Consider the following 19,888-nt stretch of genomic DNA (forward strand, 5'->3'; position numbering starts at 1 on the left):
CTGGCATTCCAGATTTTGTTCCATTCCGTATTTCTGGGGACACAAGTGTTGGACACAATGAGAGGGTTGGACTATTACCAACAGCTGAAGAAGTTCAATTTATTGTTTATCCATCTTAGTAAAACAAGGTATGGTTTTATTGAAAAATAAAAATAAATGATAAAATCTTGAAGAGACATTACTCTGCAGAGGCCAAGATGGTTTTACTAGCAGGAGAGTCTCAAGCAAAGGGACACTGTTATAAGATTGGGAGCAATCATTTAATACTGATATTCAGGAGTTTCTTTTTACAGAGGGTGTGAGTCTCTGGAATTTTCTACCCCGAAGGGTTGTGGAAGCTGGATTAGTGGGGACACAGTACATAGATTCTGAGAAGACCAGTGAATTGAGGAAGAAGAGGAGATATGGACTGAGCAGATCAGCCATGGTCATATGGAATGGCAGGATAGACTTGAAGGCTGAGTGGTGGAATCATGCTCTTACTTTGTGTTTCTAAATTCTCTGATTCATTATCCATTACCACCTTCTCCTTCGCACTCTCCACCACTCCCTTTTGCTTCTTTTCCCAATCCTGATGAAAGGCTATCAACAGCATTGACTCCTTTTCTCTCTCTATAGACACAGCCTGAACTCTTAAGTATTTCCAACATTTTCCATTTTAGTTTCTGATTTCTATGGTTTACAAAGTTTTGCTGCTGGCTTTAAGATTTTCCCACTCAGTGACACCTAAACATAATCGTTTCCTCGCCATAGACCTATCCTTTGAATAGAAGCCCAAATTGCTCTCTTTATCTTGCTACAAGCCATCTCACTATGCAACTTATTGCGCAGGCCACTCCATCTTCTCTGGATCAGATGATGATTCAGTGTTAGTTCCCTCTGGGTCCCAAAACTGCACTCATCAGTTTTGGACTGAGGATGATTCAGTATTAGTTCCCTCTGGGCCCCAAGACTGCACTCATCAGTTTTGGACCAGCTCATCATTGGTTCAGTCCAGAGGAACAGCAATGTTAGATGGAGGAAAGATAAGTTTAGGATTGTTTTTCATGTAAATGCATCATGTTTGAGATAGTGCAACTCACTCCTTGTGTTTCATGTCACCAACTAACCTTTTGATCTCACGCTGGAGTTTGAGACTTTGAGTTTTTAAAAGCTCTTAAGTGTTCCAGAGCTCTGCTTTCAATGGAATTATTTTCACCTTCCAGTTACTGGGATGGTAACTACTACCAGCGGAGAGAGGGCTCCTCTCTCAGACTCTGTTGAGCTGAATGGTCAGACAAATACCGATGGTATAACAACACTCTCCTGGTTCCATGCTATCAACTAGTTGAGGCAGAGATTTACCCACAAAGTTTATCTTCCCATTGTTTGTGTTATTTCTGGTGAGCTACAAGGATCTTCTGTTTCTTAGCTCCGTGCTGCTCCTGTCACCCAGCAGCCACTTAGCTCGTCCTTCTCCAATTTGCTCCATCTGCTCATTGCGTCCCTTCTCATCCCGATCCACCCATCACCTACCAACTCTTCATTTCACCTCTTTATATCGGCTAAAGCCCCCTCCACTCTCAGTCCTGATGCAGGGTCTCAACTTGAATATTGACCATCCCTCTGCCTCCACAGATGCTGCCTGACCCTCTGAATTGTACCAGGAATTGGGGTTTTGCTTCAGATTTCAGCTTCTGCAGTCTCTAGTGTCCACTGCGTTTCATTTGTTGGGGGTGGGCTTCATCCTACAGATGAACAGCTTCAATATCCTTCTGTCTGTTAGGGTCTGAGGTACAGGACCTCTCTGTATTCACAAACTAGTCACACCTCTCCTGGAAGATGCACCATCCCAAGTCCCTGTGAGTGTCCGGTTCTCCTGCAGGACAGGGAGGGTGTAGTCGGTCTGTGTTAACCCACAGGCAATTTGTGTCTCACCTTCTGTCACTAGTGGGGGGGGGGGAGATAGGTCTATGAGGGTGAGGAGAGATCAGAGAGACAGGTCACCTCAGCAGAGAGCAAGTGACTGTAGCGGAGGAGATCGGGGGTAGTGAAAGGTGATGGAATGGCAAAAGGAAGAAGGGAAAGGGGAGAGTGAGGATGGGAACTGATGGGAGAGAGGAATAGTGAGAGGAGTCAGAGAAAGGAATTGAGGCAGATTTCAGAAAAGGATCGTAGAGCGAAAGCGGGGGATTGTTGGTGGAAGAGGGTTTGAGGAAGTGAGTTTGAGCATAGAGTATGTGAGCTTGCATTTGCACCTGTGTGTGCGTGTGTGTGTTCATGTGCGCACACGCACACATGCATGAGAGAGTGTGTGAGAGAGAGAGTGCACAAGAGTGAGTGCGCGAGTATTGTGAGAGTGTGTGTGCATGTGTGAGTGTTGTGAGAATGTGTAGATGAGAGTGTGTGTGTGAGGGTGTCTGTGAGTGCGTGAGAGAGTGTCTGTGTGTGTTTGTGCACACACAAATGTATACATGCATCTCTACAGCACCCTAATACCATTCTTCTCCCAACCTAACACACATTTTCCATAGTTTTATTTTTCAGTTCCTTTTCCCAGCCCTCCCTCCACCACGCCCACCTGGTGTCTGCAGGCTCCCCATTCCAAAACGCCAAAGTTGCATCCTACATCTTATTATCTCCAAATGATAAAGAGCCAAACTGTCTAATAACTGAATACTTGAACTATTAACAGCAGTTAAGTCTGTGAAATACAATCATTGAAGGCTGTCATGAACCGGGCTGAGGGACTCAGTCAAACACAACCAAGACTCAGGGAGGCAGTGAGCCCACACCCAGGAGGTTCATGTGGAAAGGCAATATGGATTACTGTTTCCATAGCAATAACATCCAATACAAATGCATACCACAGTAAATCTTCACTAATCCAGCATGCCCAAGCCTTTGATGGTGCCTGATTAGCAGATTTTATGCACCATCAGATTTATTTTATTAATATTCCAACATATTTTACTTCACTTTGTTCATAAGATGTTACACAGTAACATTTCAGAAAACACAGTCAACAAAAAGGCACCCCATGAGTTTAGGGTGAGGGTCTGATCATTCAAAGGGGCATGGCAAACATCACCTGGGGAGTCAGATGATGAACTACAGTATTGGGATTTCCAAATCGTTGAATTGAACTGAGGTATGGAGGGCTATGGTCCTCGTGCAGGTCAATGGGACCAGGTAGAACAATAATTTCATGCACTAGATGGGCTGTAGTACTTCATGACTCTATGAGACTATAACTTGTACTGTGAACATTCACAAGCCTGGTTCCTGAGGCAGTGGGTTTGCCACAGGAGGATACATTGCATCAACTGGGCTGTATATTCTGGGGTTTAGAAGAATGAGAAGAGGTCTCGACCAAAAATACAGAATTGTTAAAGAGCTTGGCTTGCTAGATACAAAGAAGACATTTCCCCTGGCTAAAGGGTCTATGACCAGGGTCAGGGTTTGATAATAAGGGGCTGGCCATTCAGGAGAATGGAGATGGGGAGAAATTTCTTTACATGGAGATTGGTGAAGCCATGAGATTGTTTATCCTGGAGGACTGTGGAAAATTGGTGATTGGGCTCATTCAATACAAAGACAGCTAGATCAAGGGAATTGAGGGATATGCAGATAGTGCAGGAAATGTTAATAAGGTAGGACAACAGTAGAGCAGGAACAAGTGGGCTCCAGCTCTTACCCTCCATCTTATGATCTCTGAAGCAGAAAAATCTGTCCCACAATGGGTTTAATGATTCATTAACAAGTTCAATAAGCTCCTGGAATACCTTTTTCCATTCCTCAGATGACATTATCCGAAGCATATCCTGAGGAACCAGTTCCTTCAGTAGTTTGGGAACGTTGGGGAACTGGGATTTGTCACTGTCGAACTTCACTTTGTAAAGGAATGCAGCGATCTGGATGGCCTCTTCTTTGGTGCATTGGTGATAACCCCGCAAGTACTTTGGAAGTTCCTAGGGATTGAGAAAAGGAGAGGGTCAATGTCAAATTAAAGCAGAAAATGCAAAAAAAACCTCAGCAGTTGGACAACAATCATGCAGAGAGAAACAGACAATGTTTTAAGTCTATGGCTCTCCAGCAGAACTGATGTCCTGCGGGTGGGTTGGCTTATTTGCCAGTCGAAAGCCACTTCTGCTGTGTCAGTTGATGAAAGGATGTGGCTGTTCTTTCTCATTGGCTGGTTTGCGCGTCACAGCACCGGTTTCCAATTCTGGGTGCCTTGGGGTATAAGAAAAGTACTTTTGAGAGGTTCTCTCTCCTTTCTTTCTTTCCATTGTCTCCAGGGCCAGCTTCAGGCTGAAATCACAACCAGCGCTAAAGGACCATTGGGAAGGAGCACTGCAGACATAGATGCAACCCCCGCCCCTGGTGCTTGTTTAGTTAAGTATTCATTTGTAGCATACTTAGTTCTGCAGTTTTATAATTTAGGAAGAGTTAATGCAGTACCCATTAAGTTAAAGGGTAACTGAATGTTCAGTACTGTGGTTTTGTGCAGTTTAGGGTAGTTAGATAAACACTAGTTTAGTGAGTCACTGTTCATTTTTAAATAGATAGTTAATATGTCCATTCACAATGTGTGTCTTCAGTTTCACTTAGTGGATCCTTAAAACTGCCTCCACATTAAGAACTGGGAAAGGAGAAACACAAGGTAGTTTTCAGTAGGAGAGAAGATGGGAAGAAATGTGTGGAGCAAAGGGAATGTGTGTAATAAGATGAGTCAAAATGGGGATAGTTAACATTATGTAGACTTTCTTGGTTTGGGCAAAGACGTGTTAATGGTAAAGCTGCTGGATTGTCTAACAAGCTAGATATTCATGTAGGGTGAGTAAAATGGAGCCAACATGATAGAGAAGCAGACTGGGTCAAAATGTGCCTAGTGGCTTCAGAACAACCCATCAGTACTCAATTACCGGTGAGGCCAAAATGCCCACACTCTCAACTCTCCTTCAGCAAATATTACTGGTGCTCCCAGAGTGCTGGCTCACTGTGGCCCACACAGGGAGGCTAGGATCCTTTGTGCATTGTCGAGAGATGTCTGAAGACATGTTGGTCACTGCTGCTTTTCACAAGTCCTGCTCACCTGTGGGAAGTGAAGGATGATGTCTGCTTTGAGGTCCCGCCCAGGGACCACGTTCAGCCACAGCTTCCGAAGGAAGAGCACTTTGTATGCCACTGACCCAGCCAGTCCTGGAACACAACAGCAGAGCACATTCTGACTCCAGCTAAGGACATTGGGACTCTGGAAACATCCACAAGCCTGGCACAAGACTCACCTTCCGGAGTACACCTTTCCTTCCTCACCCAGTCACACACATGCCGCACATAATCGAAAAAGAAATCTCCTTCTGGGATGCTGATCACCTAAACACACATGGGACAGAAACCTCAGACGGATCCAGTGATATGAACTGCGATTAAGCCCCACTATGGATCTGAGTGCGGAAAAAGAATAGGGAAACCGAGAGGGAGTGAAGTAGATCAATGCCACAAGGAAGAGGTTGAGATTTGCCCTCATGGGTAGTTTATAAAGTTTAGCCAATTAAAGTCCCCATGTGTAACAGTTAGAGTGCGGACAATTAGAGTCCCCATGGGTAACAGTGTAGAGTGCGGACAATTAGAGTCCCCATGGATAACAGTTAGAGTGTAGACAATTAGAGTCCCCATGGGTAAAAGTTAGAGTGTGGACAATTAAATCCCCATGGGTAACAGTTAGAGTGAGGACTATTAGAGTCCCCATGGGTAACGGTTAGAGTGAGGACAATTAGAGTCCCCATGGGTAACAGTTAGAGTGAGGACAATTAGAGTCCCCATGGGTAACAGTTAGAGTGTGGGCAATTAGTCTACCCATGGGTAACAGTTAGAGTGTGGACAATTAAATCCCCATCGCAAACAGTGTAGAGGGTGGACAATTAGTCTCCCCATGGGTAACAGTTAGAGTGTGGACAATTAGTCTCCCCATGGGTAACAGTTAGGGTGTGCAGAATTAGTCTCCCAATGGGTAACAGTTAGAGTGTGGACAATTAAATCCCCATGGGTAACGGTTAGAGTGAGGGCAATTAGAGTCCCCATGGGCAACAGGTAGAGTGAGGACAATTAGAGTCCCCATGGGTAACAATTAGAGTGTGGGCAATTAGTCTAACCATGGGTAACAGTTAGGGTGTGGAAAACTAGAGTCCCCATGGGTTAACAGTTAAGAGTGAGGACAATTAGAATCACCATGGGTAACAGTTACAGTGAGGACAATTAGAGTACCCATGGATAACAGTTAGAGTGTGGACAATTAAGTCCCCATGGGTAACATTTAGATTGTGGACAATTAAGTCTCCATCGGTAACACTTAAAGGGTGTACAATTAGAGTCCCCATGGGTAACAGTTAGAGTGTGGACAATTAGTCTCCCCATGTGTAAAAGAGCGTGGACAATTAGTCTCCCCATGGGTAACAGTTAGAGTGTGGACAATTAGTCTCCCCATGTGTAAAACAGCGTGGACAATTAGTCTCCCCATGGGTAACAGTTAGAGGGGGGACAATTAGAGTACCCATGGGTAACAGTTAGAGTGTGGACAATTAGTCTCCCCATGTGTAACAGAGCGTGGACAATTAGTCTCCCCATGGGTAACAGTTAGAGTGTGGACAATTAAGTCCCCATGGGTAACGGTTAGAGTGTGGATAATTAGAGTCCCCATGGGAAACAGTTAGATTGTGGCCAATTAAGTCCCCATGGGTAACAGTTACAGTGTGGACAATAAGTCTCCCCATGGGTAACAGTCAGTGTGTGGACAATTAGAGTCCCCATGGGTAACGGTTAGAGTGAGGGCAATTAGAGTCCGCATGGGTAACGGTTAGAGTGAGGGCAAATAGAGTCCCCATGGGTAACGGTTAGAGTGTGGGCAATTAATCTCCCCATGGGTAAAAGTTAGGGTGTGGACAATTAGAGTCCCTATGGGTAAAGGTTAGAGTGTGCGCAATTAGTTTCCGATGAGTAACAGTTAGGGTGTGGACAACTAGAGTCCCCATGGATTAACAGTTAGAGTGAGGATAATTGGAATCCCCATGGGTAACAGTTAGATTGTGGACAATTAGTCTCCCCATGGGTAACAGTTACAGTGTGGACAATTAGTCTCCCCATGGGTAACAGTCAGTGTGTGGACAATTAGAGACCCCATGGGTAACGGTTAGAGTGTGGACAATTAGTCTCCCCATGAGTAACAGTTAGAGTGAGGACAATTGGAGTCCCCATGGGTAAAGGTTAGAGTGAGGGCAATTAGAGTCCCCATGGGTAACAGTTAGAGTGAGGGCAATTAGAGTCCCCATGGATAACAGTTAGAGTGTGGGCAATTAGTCTCCCAATGGGAAACAGTTAGGGTGTGGATAATTAAGTCCCCATGGGTAACAGTTAGAGTGAGGACAAATAGAGTCCCCATGGGTAACGGTTAGAGTGAGGGCAATTAGAGTCCCCATGGGTAACGGTTAGAGTGTGGATAGTTAGACTCCCCATGGGTAACAGTTAGAGTGTGGACAATTAGTCTCCCCATGTGTAATAGAGCGTGGACAATTAGTCTCCCCATGGGTAACAGTTACAGTGTGGACAATTAAGTCCCCATGGGTAACAGTTAGACTGTGGACAATTAGAGTCCCCATGGGTAACAGTTAGAGTGTGGCCAAATAAGTCCCCATGGGTAACAGTTAGATTGTGGACAATTCGTCTCCCCATGGGTAACAGTTACAGTGTGGACAATTAGTCTCCCCATGGGTAACAGTCAGTGTGTGGACAATTAGAGTCCCCATGGGTAACGGTTAGAGTGAGGGCAATTAGAGTCCGCATGGGTAAAGGTTAGAGTGAGGGCAAATAGAGTCCCCATGGGTAACGGTTAGAGTGTGGGCAATTAATCTCCCCATGGGTAAAAGTTAGGGTGTGGACAATTAGAGTCCCTATGGGTAAAGGTTAGAGTGTGCGCAATTAGTTTCCGATGAGTAACAGTTAGGGTGTGGACAACTAGAGTCCCCATGGATTAACAGTTAGAGTGAGGATAATTGGAATCCCCATGGGTAACAGTTAGATTGTGGACAATTAGTCTCCCCATGGGTAACAGTTACAGTGTGGACAATTAGTCTCCCCATGGGTAACAGTCAGTGTGTGGACAATTAGAGACCCCATGGGTAACGGTTAGAGTGTGGACAATTAGTCTCCCCATGAGTAACAGTTAGAGTGAGGACAATTGGAGTCCCCATGGGTAAAGGTTAGAGTGAGGGCAATTAGAGTCCCCATGGGTAACAGTTAGAGTGAGGGCAATTAGAGTCCCCATGGATAACAGTTAGAGTGTGGGCAATTAGTCTCCCAATGGGAAACAGTTAGGGTGTGGATAATTAAGTCCCCATGGGTAACAGTTAGAGTGAGGACAAATAGAGTCCCCATGGGTAACGGTTAGAGTGAGGGCAATTAGAGTCCCCATGGGTAACGGTTAGAGTGTGGATAGTTAGACTCCCCATGGGTAACAGTTAGAGTGTGGACAATTAGTCTCCCCATGTGTAATAGAGCGTGGACAATTAGTCTCCCCATGGGTAACAGTTACAGTGTGGACAATTAAGTCCCCATGGGTAACAGTTAGACTGTGGACAATTAGAGTCCCCATGGGTAACAGTTAGAGTGTGGCCAAATAAGTCCCCATGGGTAACAGTTAGATTGTGGACAATTCGTCTCCCCATGGGTAACAGTTACAGTGTGGACAATTAGTCTCCCCATGGGTAACAGTCAGTGTGTGGACAATTAGAGTCCCCATGGGTAACGGTTAGAGTGAGGGCAATTAGAGTCCGCATGGGTAAAGGTTAGAGTGAGGGCAAATAGAGTCCCCATGGGTAACGGTTAGAGTGTGGGCAATTAATCTCCCCATGGGTAAAAGTTAGGTTGTGGACAATTAGAGTCCCTATGGGTAAAGGTTAGAGTGTGCGCAATTAGTTTCCGATGAGTAACAGTTAGGGTGTGGACAACTAGAGTCCCCATGGATTAACAGTTAGAGTGAGGATAATTGGAATCCCCATGGGTAACAGTTACAGTGCGGACAATTAGTCTCCCCATGGGTAACAGTCAGTGTGTGGACAATTAGAATCCCCATGGGTAACGGTTAGAGTGTGGACAATTAGTCTCCCCATGAGTAACAGTTAGAGTGAGGGCAATTAGAGTCCCCATGGATAACAGTTAGAGTGTGGGCAATTAGTCTCCCAATGGGAAACAGTTAGGGTGTGGATAATTAAGTCCCCATGGGTAACAGTTAGAGTGAGGACAAATAGAGTCCCCATGGGTAACGGTTAGAGTGAGGGCAATTAGAGTCCCCATGGGTAACGGTTAGAGTGTGGATAGTTAGACTCCCCATGGGTAACAGTTAGAGTGTGGACAATTAGTCTCCCCATGTGTAATAGAGCGTGGACAATTAGTCTCCCCATGGGTAACAGTTAGACTGTGGACAATTAGAGTCCCCATGGGTAACAGTTAGAGTGTGGCCAAATAAGTCCCCATGGGTAACAGTTAGATTGTGGACAAATCGTCTCCCCATGGGTAACAGTTACAGTGTGGACAATTAGTCTCCCCATGGGTAACAGTCAGTGTGTGGACAATTAGAGTCCCCATGGGTAACGGTTAGAGTGAGGGCAATTAGAGTCCGCATGGGTAACGGTTAGAGTGAGGGCAAATAGAGTCCCCATGGGTAACGGTTAGAGTGTGGGCAATTAATCTCCCCATAGGCAACAGTTAGGGTGTGGACAATCAGTGTCCGCATGGGTAACAGTTAGAGTGTCGGCAAGTAGTCTCCCCATGGGTAACAGTGAGTAGACAATTAAGTCCCCATGGCTAACAGTATAGACTGTGGACAATTAGAGTCCCCATGGGTAACAGTTAGAGTGTGGACAATTAGTCACCCCATGGGTAACAGTTAGGGTGTGGACAACTAGAGTCCCCATGGGTTAACAGAGTGAGGACTATTAGAATCCCCATGGGTAACAGTTAGAGTGTGGACAATTAAGAGTCCCCATGGGTAACAGTTAGTGCGTGGACAATTAGTCTCCCCATGGGTAACAGTTAGAGTGTGGACAATTAGAGTCCCCATGGGTAACAGTTAGAGTGAGGACAATCAGTCTCCCCATGGGTAACAGTTAGAGTGAGGACTATTAAGTCCCCATGGGTAACACTTAGAGTGTGGACAATTAGAGTCCTCATGGGTAACAGTTAGAGTGTGGATAGTTAGACTCCCGATGGGTAACAGTTAGAGTGTGGACAATTAAGTCCCCATGGGTAACGGTTAGAGTGTGGACAATTAAGTCCCCATGGGTAACAGTTAGAGTGAGGACAATTAGAGTCCCCATGGGTAACGGTTAGAGTGAGGGAAATTAGAGTCCCCATGGGTAACGGTTAGAGTGAGGGCAAATAGAGTCCTCATGGGTAACGGTTACAGTGTGGGCAATTAATCTCCCCATGGGTAACAGTTAGAGTGTGGACAATTAGTCTCCCCATGGGTAACAGTTAGAGTATGAATAATTAAGTCCCCATGGGTAACGGTTAGAGTGAGGGCAATTAGAGACCCCATGGGTAACAGTTAGAGTGAGGGCAACTAGAGTCCCCATGCGTAACGGTTAGACTGTGGGCAATTAATCTCCCCATGGGTAACAGTTAGGGTGTGGACAATTAGTGTCCCCATGGGTAACTGTTAGAGTGTGGGCAATTAGTCACCCCATGGGTAACAGTGTATAGACAGTTAAGTCCCCATGGCTAACAGTGTAGACTGTGGAGAATTAGAGTCCCCATGGGTAACATTTAAAGTGTGGACAATTAGTCTCCCCATGGGTAACAGTTAGGGTGTGGACAACTATTGTCCCCATGGGTAACAGTTAGAGAGTGGACAACTAGGGTCCCCATGGGTAACAGTTAGAGTGTGGCCAATTAAGTCCCCATGGGTAACAGTTACAGTGTGGACAATTAGTCTCCCCATGGGTAACAGTCAGTGTGTGGACAATTAGAGTCCCCATGGGTAACGGTTAGAGTGTTGGCAATTAATCTCCCCATGAGTAAAAGTTAAGGTGTGGACAATTAATTCCCCATGGGTAACAGTTGGAGTGTGGGCAATTAGTCTCCCGATGTGCAACAGTTAGGGTGTGGACAAGTAGAGTCCCGATGGAAAAACAGTAAGAGTGAGGGCAATTGGAATCCCCATGGGTAACTGTTAGAGTATGGACAATTAGTCTCCCCATGGGTAACAGTTAGAGTGTGGCCAATTACATTCCCCATGGATAACAGTTAGAATATGTACAATTGGTCTCCCCATGAGTAACAGTTAGAGTGTGGACAATTAAGTCCCCATGGGTAACAGTTAGAGTGAGGACAATTAGAGTCCCCATGGGTAACGGTCAGAGTGAGGGCAATTAGAGTCCCCATGGGTAACAGTTAGAGTGAGGGCAACTAGAGTCCCCATAGGTAATGGTTAGAGTGTGGGCAATTAATCTCCCCTTGGGTAACACTTAGGGTGTGGACAATTAGTATCCCCATGGGTAACAGTTAGAGTGTGGGCAAGTAGTCTCCCCATGGGTAACAGCTAGAGTGTGGACAATTAGAGTCCCCAAGGGTTAGCAGTTAGAGTGAGGACAATTAGAGTCCCCATGGGTAACAGTTAGAGTGTGGGCAAGTAGTCTCCCCATGGGTAACAGTGCGTAGACAATTAAGTCCCCATGGCTAACAGTGTAGTGTGTGGACAATTAAGAGTCCCCATGGGTAACAGTTAGAGTGTGGACAATTAGTCTCCCCATGGGTAACAGTTAGAGTGTGGACAATTAGAGTCCTCATGGGTTAGCAGTTAGAGTGTGGACAATTAAGAGTCCCCATGGGTAACAGTTAGAGTGTGGACAATTAGAATCGCAATGGGTAACAGTTTGAGTGTGGACAACTAGAGCCCCAATGGGTAACAGTTAGAGTGTGGTAAATTAGTCTCCCCATGGGTTATAGTTAGAGTGAGGACAATTAGAGTCCCCATGGGTAATGGGTAACAGTTAGAGTATGGACAATTAGTCTCCCCATGCGTAACAGTTAGGGTGTGGCCAATTACATTCCCCATGGATAACAGTTAGAATATGTACAATTGGTCTCCCCATGAGTAACAGTTAGAGTGTGGACAATTAGAGTCCCCATGTGTAACAGTTAGAGTGTGGACAATTAAGTCCCCATGGGTAAGACTTAGAGTGAGGACAATTAGAGTCTCCATGGGTAACGGTTAGAGAGAGGGCAATTAGAGTCCTCATGGGTAAAAGTTAGAGAGAGGGCAATTAGAGTCCCCATGGGTAACGGTTAGAGTGTGGGCAATTAATCTCCCCATGGGTAACAGTTAGGGTGTGGACAATTAGTGTCCCCATGGGTAACAGTTAGAGTGTGGGCAATTAGTCTCCCCATGGGAAACAGTGTGTAGACAATTAAGTCCCCATGGCTAACAGTGTAGAGTGTGGACAATTAGAGTCCCCATGGGTAACAGTTAGAGTGTGGACAATTAGTCTCCCCATGGATAACAGCTAGAGTGTGGACAATTAGAGTCCCCAAGGGTTAGCGGTTAGAGTGAGGACAATTAGAATCCCTATGGGTAACAGTTTGAGTGTGGACAACTAGAGCCCCCATGGGTAACAGTTACAGTGTGGACAATTAGTCTCCCCATGGGTAACAGTCAGTGTGTGGACAATTAGAGACCCCATGGGTAACGGTTAGAGTGTGGACAATTAGTCTCCCCATGAGTAACAGTTAGAGTGAGGACAATTGGAGTCCCCATGGGTAAAGGTTAGAGTGAGGACAATTGGAGTCCCCATGGGTAAAGGTTAGAGTGAGGGCAATTAGAGTCCCCATCGGTTACAGTTAGAGTGAGGACAATTAGGGTCGCCATGGGTAACAGTTAGAGTGTGGACAATTACAGTCCCCATGGGTAACAGTTAGAGTGTGGAAAATTCGTCTCCCCATGGGTAACAATTAGTGTGTGGACAATTAATTCCCCATGGGTAACAGTTAGAGTGAGGACAATTAGAGTCCCCATAGGTAACATTTAGGGTGTGGACAATTAGTGTCCCCATGGGTAACAGTTAGAGTGTGGGCAATTAGTCTCCCCATGGGAAACAGTGTGTAGACAATTAAGTCCCCATGGATAACAGTTAGAGTGTGGACAATTAGAATCCCCAAGGGTTAGCAGTTAGAGTGTGGACAATTAGTCTCCCCATGGGTTACAGTTAGAGTGAGGACAATTAGAGTCCCCATGGGTAACAGTTAGAGTGTGGACAATTACAATCGCCATGGGTAACAGTTAGAGTGAGGACAATTAGAGTCCCAATGGGTAACAGTTAGTGTGTGTACAATTACAGTCCCCATGGGTAACAGTTAGAGTGTGGACAATTAGTCTCCCCAAGGGTAACAGTTAGTGTGTGGACAATTAAGTCCCCATGGGTTAACAGTTAGAGTGCGGACAATTAGACTCACCATGGGTAACAGTTAGAGTGAGGACAATTAGTGTCCCAATGGGTAACAGTTAGTGTGTGGACAATTAGAGTCCCCATGGGTAACAGATAGAGTGAGGACAATTGGAGTCCCCATGGGTAACAGTTAGTGTGCGGACAATTAAGTCCCCATGGGTTAACAGTTAGAGTGTGGACAATTAGAGTCCCCATAGGTAACAGTTAGTGTGTGGACAATTAGAGTCCCCATGGGTAACAGTTAGAGTGAGGACAATTAGAGTCTCCATGGGTAACGGTTAGAGTGAGGGCAAATACAGTCCCCATGTGTAACAGTTAGAGTGTGGACGATTAAGTCCCCATGGGTAAGACTTAGAGTGAGGACAATTAGAGTCTCCATGGGTAACGGTTAGAGAGAGGGCAATTAGAGTCCTCATGGGTAAAAGTTAGAGAGAGGGCAATTAGAGTCCCCATGGGTAACGGTTAGAGTGTGGGCAATTAATCTCCCCATGGGTAACAGTTAGGGTGTGGACAATTAGTGTCCCCATGGGTAACAGTTAGAGTGTGGGCAATTAGTCTCCCCATGGGAAACAGTGTGTAGACAATTAAGTCCCCATGGCTAACAGTGTAGAGTGTGGACAATTAGAGTCCCCATGGGTAACAGTTAGAGTGTGGACAATTAGTCTCCCCATGGGTAACAGTTAGGGTGTGCAGAATTAGTCTCCCAATGGGTAACAGTTAGAGTGTGGACAATTAAATCCCCATGGGTAACGGTTAGAGTGAGGGCAATTAGAGTCCCCATGGGCAACAGGTAGAGTGAGGACAATTAGAGTCCCCATGGGTAACAATTAGAGTGTGGGCAATTAGTCTAACCATGGGTAACAGTTAGGGTGTGGAAAACTAGAGTCCCCATGGGTTAACAGTTAAGAGTGAGGACAATTAGAATCACCATGGGTAACAGTTACAGTGAGGACAATTAGAGTACCCATGGATAACAGTTAGAGTGTGGACAATTAAGTCCCCATGGGTAACATTTAGATTGTGGACAATTAAGTCTCCATCGGTAACACTTAAAGGGTGTACAATTAGAGTCCCCATGGGTAACAGTTAGAGTGTGGACAATTAGTCTCCCCATGTGTAAAAGAGCGTGGACAATTAGTCTCCCCATGGGTAACAGTTAGAGTGTGGACAATTAGTCTCCCCATGTGTAAAACAGCGTGGACAATTAGTCTCCCCATGGGTAACAGTTAGAGGGGGGACAATTAGAGTACCCATGGGTAACAGTTAGAGTGTGGACAATTAGTCTCCCCATGTGTAACAGAGCGTGGACAATTAGTCTCCCCATGGGTAACAGTTAGAGTGTGGACAATTAAGTCCCCATGGGTAACGGTTAGAGTGTGGATAATTAGAGTCCCCATGGGAAACAGTTAGATTGTGGCCAATTAAGTCCCCATGGGTAACAGTTACAGTGTGGACAATAAGTCTCCCCATGGGTAACAGTCAGTGTGTGGACAATTAGAGTCCCCATGGGTAACGGTTAGAGTGAGGGCAATTAGAGTCCGCATGGGTAACGGTTAGAGTGAGGGCAAATAGAGTCCCCATGGGTAACGGTTAGAGTGTGGGCAATTAATCTCCCCATGGGTAAAAGTTAGGGTGTGGACAATTAGAGTCCCTATGGGTAAAGGTTAGAGTGTGCGCAATTAGTTTCCGATGAGTAACAGTTAGGGTGTGGACAACTAGAGTCCCCATGGATTAACAGTTAGAGTGAGGATAATTGGAATCCCCATGGGTAACAGTTAGATTGTGGACAATTAGTCTCCCCATGGGTAACAGTTACAGTGTGGACAATTAGTCTCCCCATGGGTAACAGTCAGTGTGTGGACAATTAGAGACCCCATGGGTAACGGTTAGAGTGTGGACAATTAGTCTCCCCATGAGTAACAGTTAGAGTGAGGACAATTGGAGTCCCCATGGGTAAAGGTTAGAGTGAGGGCAATTAGAGTCCCCATGGGTAACAGTTAGAGTGAGGGCAATTAGAGTCCCCATGGATAACAGTTAGAGTGTGGGCAATTAGTCTCCCAATGGGAAACAGTTAGGGTGTGGATAATTAAGTCCCCATGGGTAACAGTTAGAGTGAGGACAAATAGAGTCCCCATGGGTAACGGTTAGAGTGAGGGCAATTAGAGTCCCCATGGGTAACGGTTAGAGTGTGGATAGTTAGACTCCCCATGGGTAACAGTTAGAGTGTGGACAATTAGTCTCCCCATGTGTAATAGAGCGTGGACAATTAGTCTCCCCATGGGTAACAGTTACAGTGTGGACAATTAAGTCCCCATGGGTAACAGTTAGACTGTGGACAATTAGAGTCCCCATGGGTAACAGTTAGAGTGTGGCCAAATAAGTCCCCATGGGTAACAGTTAGATTGTGGACAATTCGTCTCCCCATGGGTAACAGTTACAGTGTGGACAATTAGTCTCCCCATGGGTAACAGTCAGTGTGTGGACAATTAGAGTCCCCATGGGTAACGGTTAGAGTGAGGGCAATTAGAGTCCGCATGGGTAAAGGTTAGAGTGAGGGCAAATAGAGTCCCCATGGGTAACGGTTAGAGTGTGGGCAATTAATCTCCCCATGGGTAAAAGTTAGGGTGTGGACAATTAGAGTCCCTATGGGTAAAGGTTAGAGTGTGCGCAATTAGTTTCCGATGAGTAACAGTTAGGGTGTGGACAACTAGAGTCCCCATGGATTAACAGTTAGAGTGAGGATAATTGGAATCCCCATGGGTAACAGTTAGATTGTGGACAATTAGTCTCCCCATGGGTAACAGTTACAGTGTGGACAATTAGTCTCCCCATGGGTAACAGTCAGTGTGTGGACAATTAGAGACCCCATGGGTAACGGTTAGAGTGTGGACAATTAGTCTCCCCATGAGTAACAGTTAGAGTGAGGACAATTGGAGTCCCCATGGGTAAAGGTTAGAGTGAGGGCAATTAGAGTCCCCATGGGTAACAGTTAGAGTGAGGGCAATTAGAGTCCCCATGGATAACAGTTAGAGTGTGGGCAATTAGTCTCCCAATGGGAAACAGTTAGGGTGTGGATAATTAAGTCCCCATGGGTAACAGTTAGAGTGAGGACAAATAGAGTCCCCATGGGTAACGGTTAGAGTGAGGGCAATTAGAGTCCCCATGGGTAACGGTTAGAGTGTGGATAGTTAGACTCCCCATGGGTAACAGTTAGAGTGTGGACAATTAGTCTCCCCATGTGTAATAGAGCGTGGACAATTAGTCTCCCCATGGGTAACAGTTACAGTGTGGACAATTAAGTCCCCATGGGTAACAGTTAGACTGTGGACAATTAGAGTCCCCATGGGTAACAGTTAGAGTGTGGCCAAATAAGTCCCCATGGGTAACAGTTAGATTGTGGACAATTCGTCTCCCCATGGGTAACAGTTACAGTGTGGACAATTAGTCTCCCCATGGGTAACAGTCAGTGTGTGGACAATTAGAGTCCCCATGGGTAACGGTTAGAGTGAGGGCAATTAGAGTCCGCATGGGTAAAGGTTAGAGTGAGGGCAAATAGAGTCCCCATGGGTAACGGTTAGAGTGTGGGCAATTAATCTCCCCATGGGTAAAAGTTAGGTTGTGGACAATTAGAGTCCCTATGGGTAAAGGTTAGAGTGTGCGCAATTAGTTTCCGATGAGTAACAGTTAGGGTGTGGACAACTAGAGTCCCCATGGATTAACAGTTAGAGTGAGGATAATTGGAATCCCCATGGGTAACAGTTACAGTGTGGACAATTAGTCTCCCCATGGGTAACAGTCAGTGTGTGGACAATTAGAATCCCCATGGGTAACGGTTAGAGTGTGGACAATTAGTCTCCCCATGAGTAACAGTTAGAGTGAGGGCAATTAGAGTCCCCATGGATAACAGTTAGAGTGTGGGCAATTAGTCTCCCAATGGGAAACAGTTAGGGTGTGGATAATTAAGTCCCCATGGGTAACAGTTAGAGTGAGGACAAATAGAGTCCCCATGGGTAACGGTTAGAGTGAGGGCAATTAGAGTCCCCATGGGTAACGGTTAGAGTGTGGATAGTTAGACTCCCCATGGGTAACAGTTAGAGTGTGGACAATTAGTCTCCCCATGTGTAATAGAGCGTGGACAATTAGTCTCCCCATGGGTAACAGTTACAGTGTGGACAATTAAGTCCCCATGGGTAACAGTTAGACTGTGGACAATTAGAGTCCCCATGGGTAACAGTTAGAGTGTGGCCAAATAAGTCCCCATGGGTAACAGTTAGATTGTGGACAAATCGTCTCCCCATGGGTAACAGTTACAGTGTGGACAATTAGTCTCCCCATGGGTAACAGTCAGTGTGTGGACAATTAGAGTCCCCATGGGTAACGGTTAGAGTGAGGGCAATTAGAGTCCGCATGGGTAACGGTTAGAGTGAGGGCAAATAGAGTCCCCATGGGTAACGGTTAGAGTGTGGGCAATTAATCTCCCCATAGGCAACAGTTAGGGTGTGGACAATCAGTGTCCGCATGGGTAACAGTTAGAGTGTCGGCAAGTAGTCTCCCCATGGGTAACAGTGAGTAGACAATTAAGTCCCCATGGCTAACAGTATAGACTGTGGACAATTAGAGTCCCCATGGGTAACAGTTAGAGTGTGGACAATTAGTCACCCCATGGGTAACAGTTAGGGTGTGGACAACTAGAGTCCCCATGGGTTAACAGAGTGAGGACTATTAGAATCCCCATGGGTAACAGTTAGAGTGTGGACAATTAAGAGTCCCCATGGGTAACAGTTAGTGCGTGGACAATTAGTCTCCCCATGGGTAACAGTTAGAGTGTGGACAATTAGAGTCCCCATGGGTAACAGTTAGAGTGAGGACAATCAGTCTCCCCATGGGTAACAGTTAGAGTGAGGACTATTAAGTCCCCATGGGTAACACTTAGAGTGTGGACAATTAGAGTCCTCATGGGTAACAGTTAGAGTGTGGATAGTTAGACTCCCGATGGGTAACAGTTAGAGTGTGGACAATTAAGTCCCCATGGGTAACGGTTAGAGTGTGGACAATTAAGTCCCCATGGGTAACAGTTAGAGTGAGGACAATTAGAGTCCCCATGGGTAACGGTTAGAGTGAGGGAAATTAGAGTCCCCATGGGTAACGGTTAGAGTGAGGGCAAATAGAGTCCTCATGGGTAACGGTTACAGTGTGGGCAATTAATCTCCCCATGGGTAACAGTTAGAGTGTGGACAATTAGTCTCCCCATGGGTAACAGTTAGAGTATGAATAATTAAGTCCCCATGGGTAACGGTTAGAGTGAGGGCAATTAGAGACCCCATGGGTAACAGTTAGAGTGAGGGCAACTAGAGTCCCCATGCGTAACGGTTAGACTGTGGGCAATTAATCTCCCCATGGGTAACAGTTAGGGTGTGGACAATTAGTGTCCCCATGGGTAACTGTTAGAGTGTGGGCAATTAGTCACCCCATGGGTAACAGTGTATAGACAGTTAAGTCCCCATGGCTAACAGTGTAGACTGTGGACAATTAGAGTCCCCATGGGTAACATTTAAAGTGTGGACAATTAGTCTCCCCATGGGTAACAGTTAGGGTGTGGACAACTATTGTCCCCATGGGTAACAGTTAGAGAGTGGACAACTAGGGTCCCCATGGGTAACAGTTAGAGTGTGGCCAATTAAGTCCCCATGGGTAACAGTTACAGTGTGGACAATTAGTCTCCCCATGGGTAACAGTCAGTGTGTGGACAATTAGAGTCCCCATGGGTAACGGTTAGAGTGTTGGCAATTAATCTCCCCATGAGTAAAAGTTAAGGTGTGGACAATTAATTCCCCATGGGTAACAGTTGGAGTGTGGGCAATTAGTCTCCCGATGTGCAACAGTTAGGGTGTGGACAAGTAGAGTCCCGATGGAAAAACAGTAAGAGTGAGGGCAATTGGAATCCCCATGGGTAACTGTTAGAGTATGGACAATTAGTCTCCCCATGGGTAACAGTTAGAGTGTGGCCAATTACATTCCCCATGGATAACAGTTAGAATATGTACAATTGGTCTCCCCATGAGTAACAGTTAGAGTGTGGACAATTAAGTCCCCATGGGTAACAGTTAGAGTGAGGACAATTAGAGTCCCCATGGGTAACGGTCAGAGTGAGGGCAATTAGAGTCCCCATGGGTAACAGTTAGAGTGAGGGCAACTAGAGTCCCCATAGGTAATGGTTAGAGTGTGGGCAATTAATCTCCCCTTGGGTAACACTTAGGGTGTGGACAATTAGTATCCCCATGGGTAACAGTTAGAGTGTGGGCAAGTAGTCTCCCCATGGGTAACAGCTAGAGTGTGGACAATTAGAGTCCCCAAGGGTTAGCAGTTAGAGTGAGGACAATTAGAGTCCCCATGGGTAACAGTTAGAGTGT

At 45.8% G+C, this 19,888-nt stretch overlaps 1 protein-coding gene across 1 annotated transcript in view; it reads right to left on the reverse strand.

Annotated features, from left to right (window-relative positions):
* Nucleotides 1-19,888, reverse strand: part of LOC140197064 (unconventional myosin-VIIa-like) — a 262,976-nt gene that overhangs the window by 18,443 nt on the left and 224,645 nt on the right. Inside the window, exons 40-42 of the mRNA XM_072256983.1 lie at nt 5,271-5,358; nt 5,078-5,184; nt 3,765-3,950 (exon numbers count right to left, since the gene is read on the reverse strand). Coding sequence (XP_072113084.1) covers nt 3,765-3,950; nt 5,078-5,184; nt 5,271-5,358 — 381 coding nt within the window. The remainder of the gene's footprint in view (nt 1-3,764; nt 3,951-5,077; nt 5,185-5,270; nt 5,359-19,888) is intronic.

The sequence above is a fragment of the Mobula birostris genome, chromosome 4, assembly GCF_030028105.1.
Source record: "Mobula birostris isolate sMobBir1 chromosome 4, sMobBir1.hap1, whole genome shotgun sequence".
NCBI lineage: Eukaryota > Metazoa > Chordata > Chondrichthyes > Myliobatiformes > Myliobatidae > Mobula > Mobula birostris.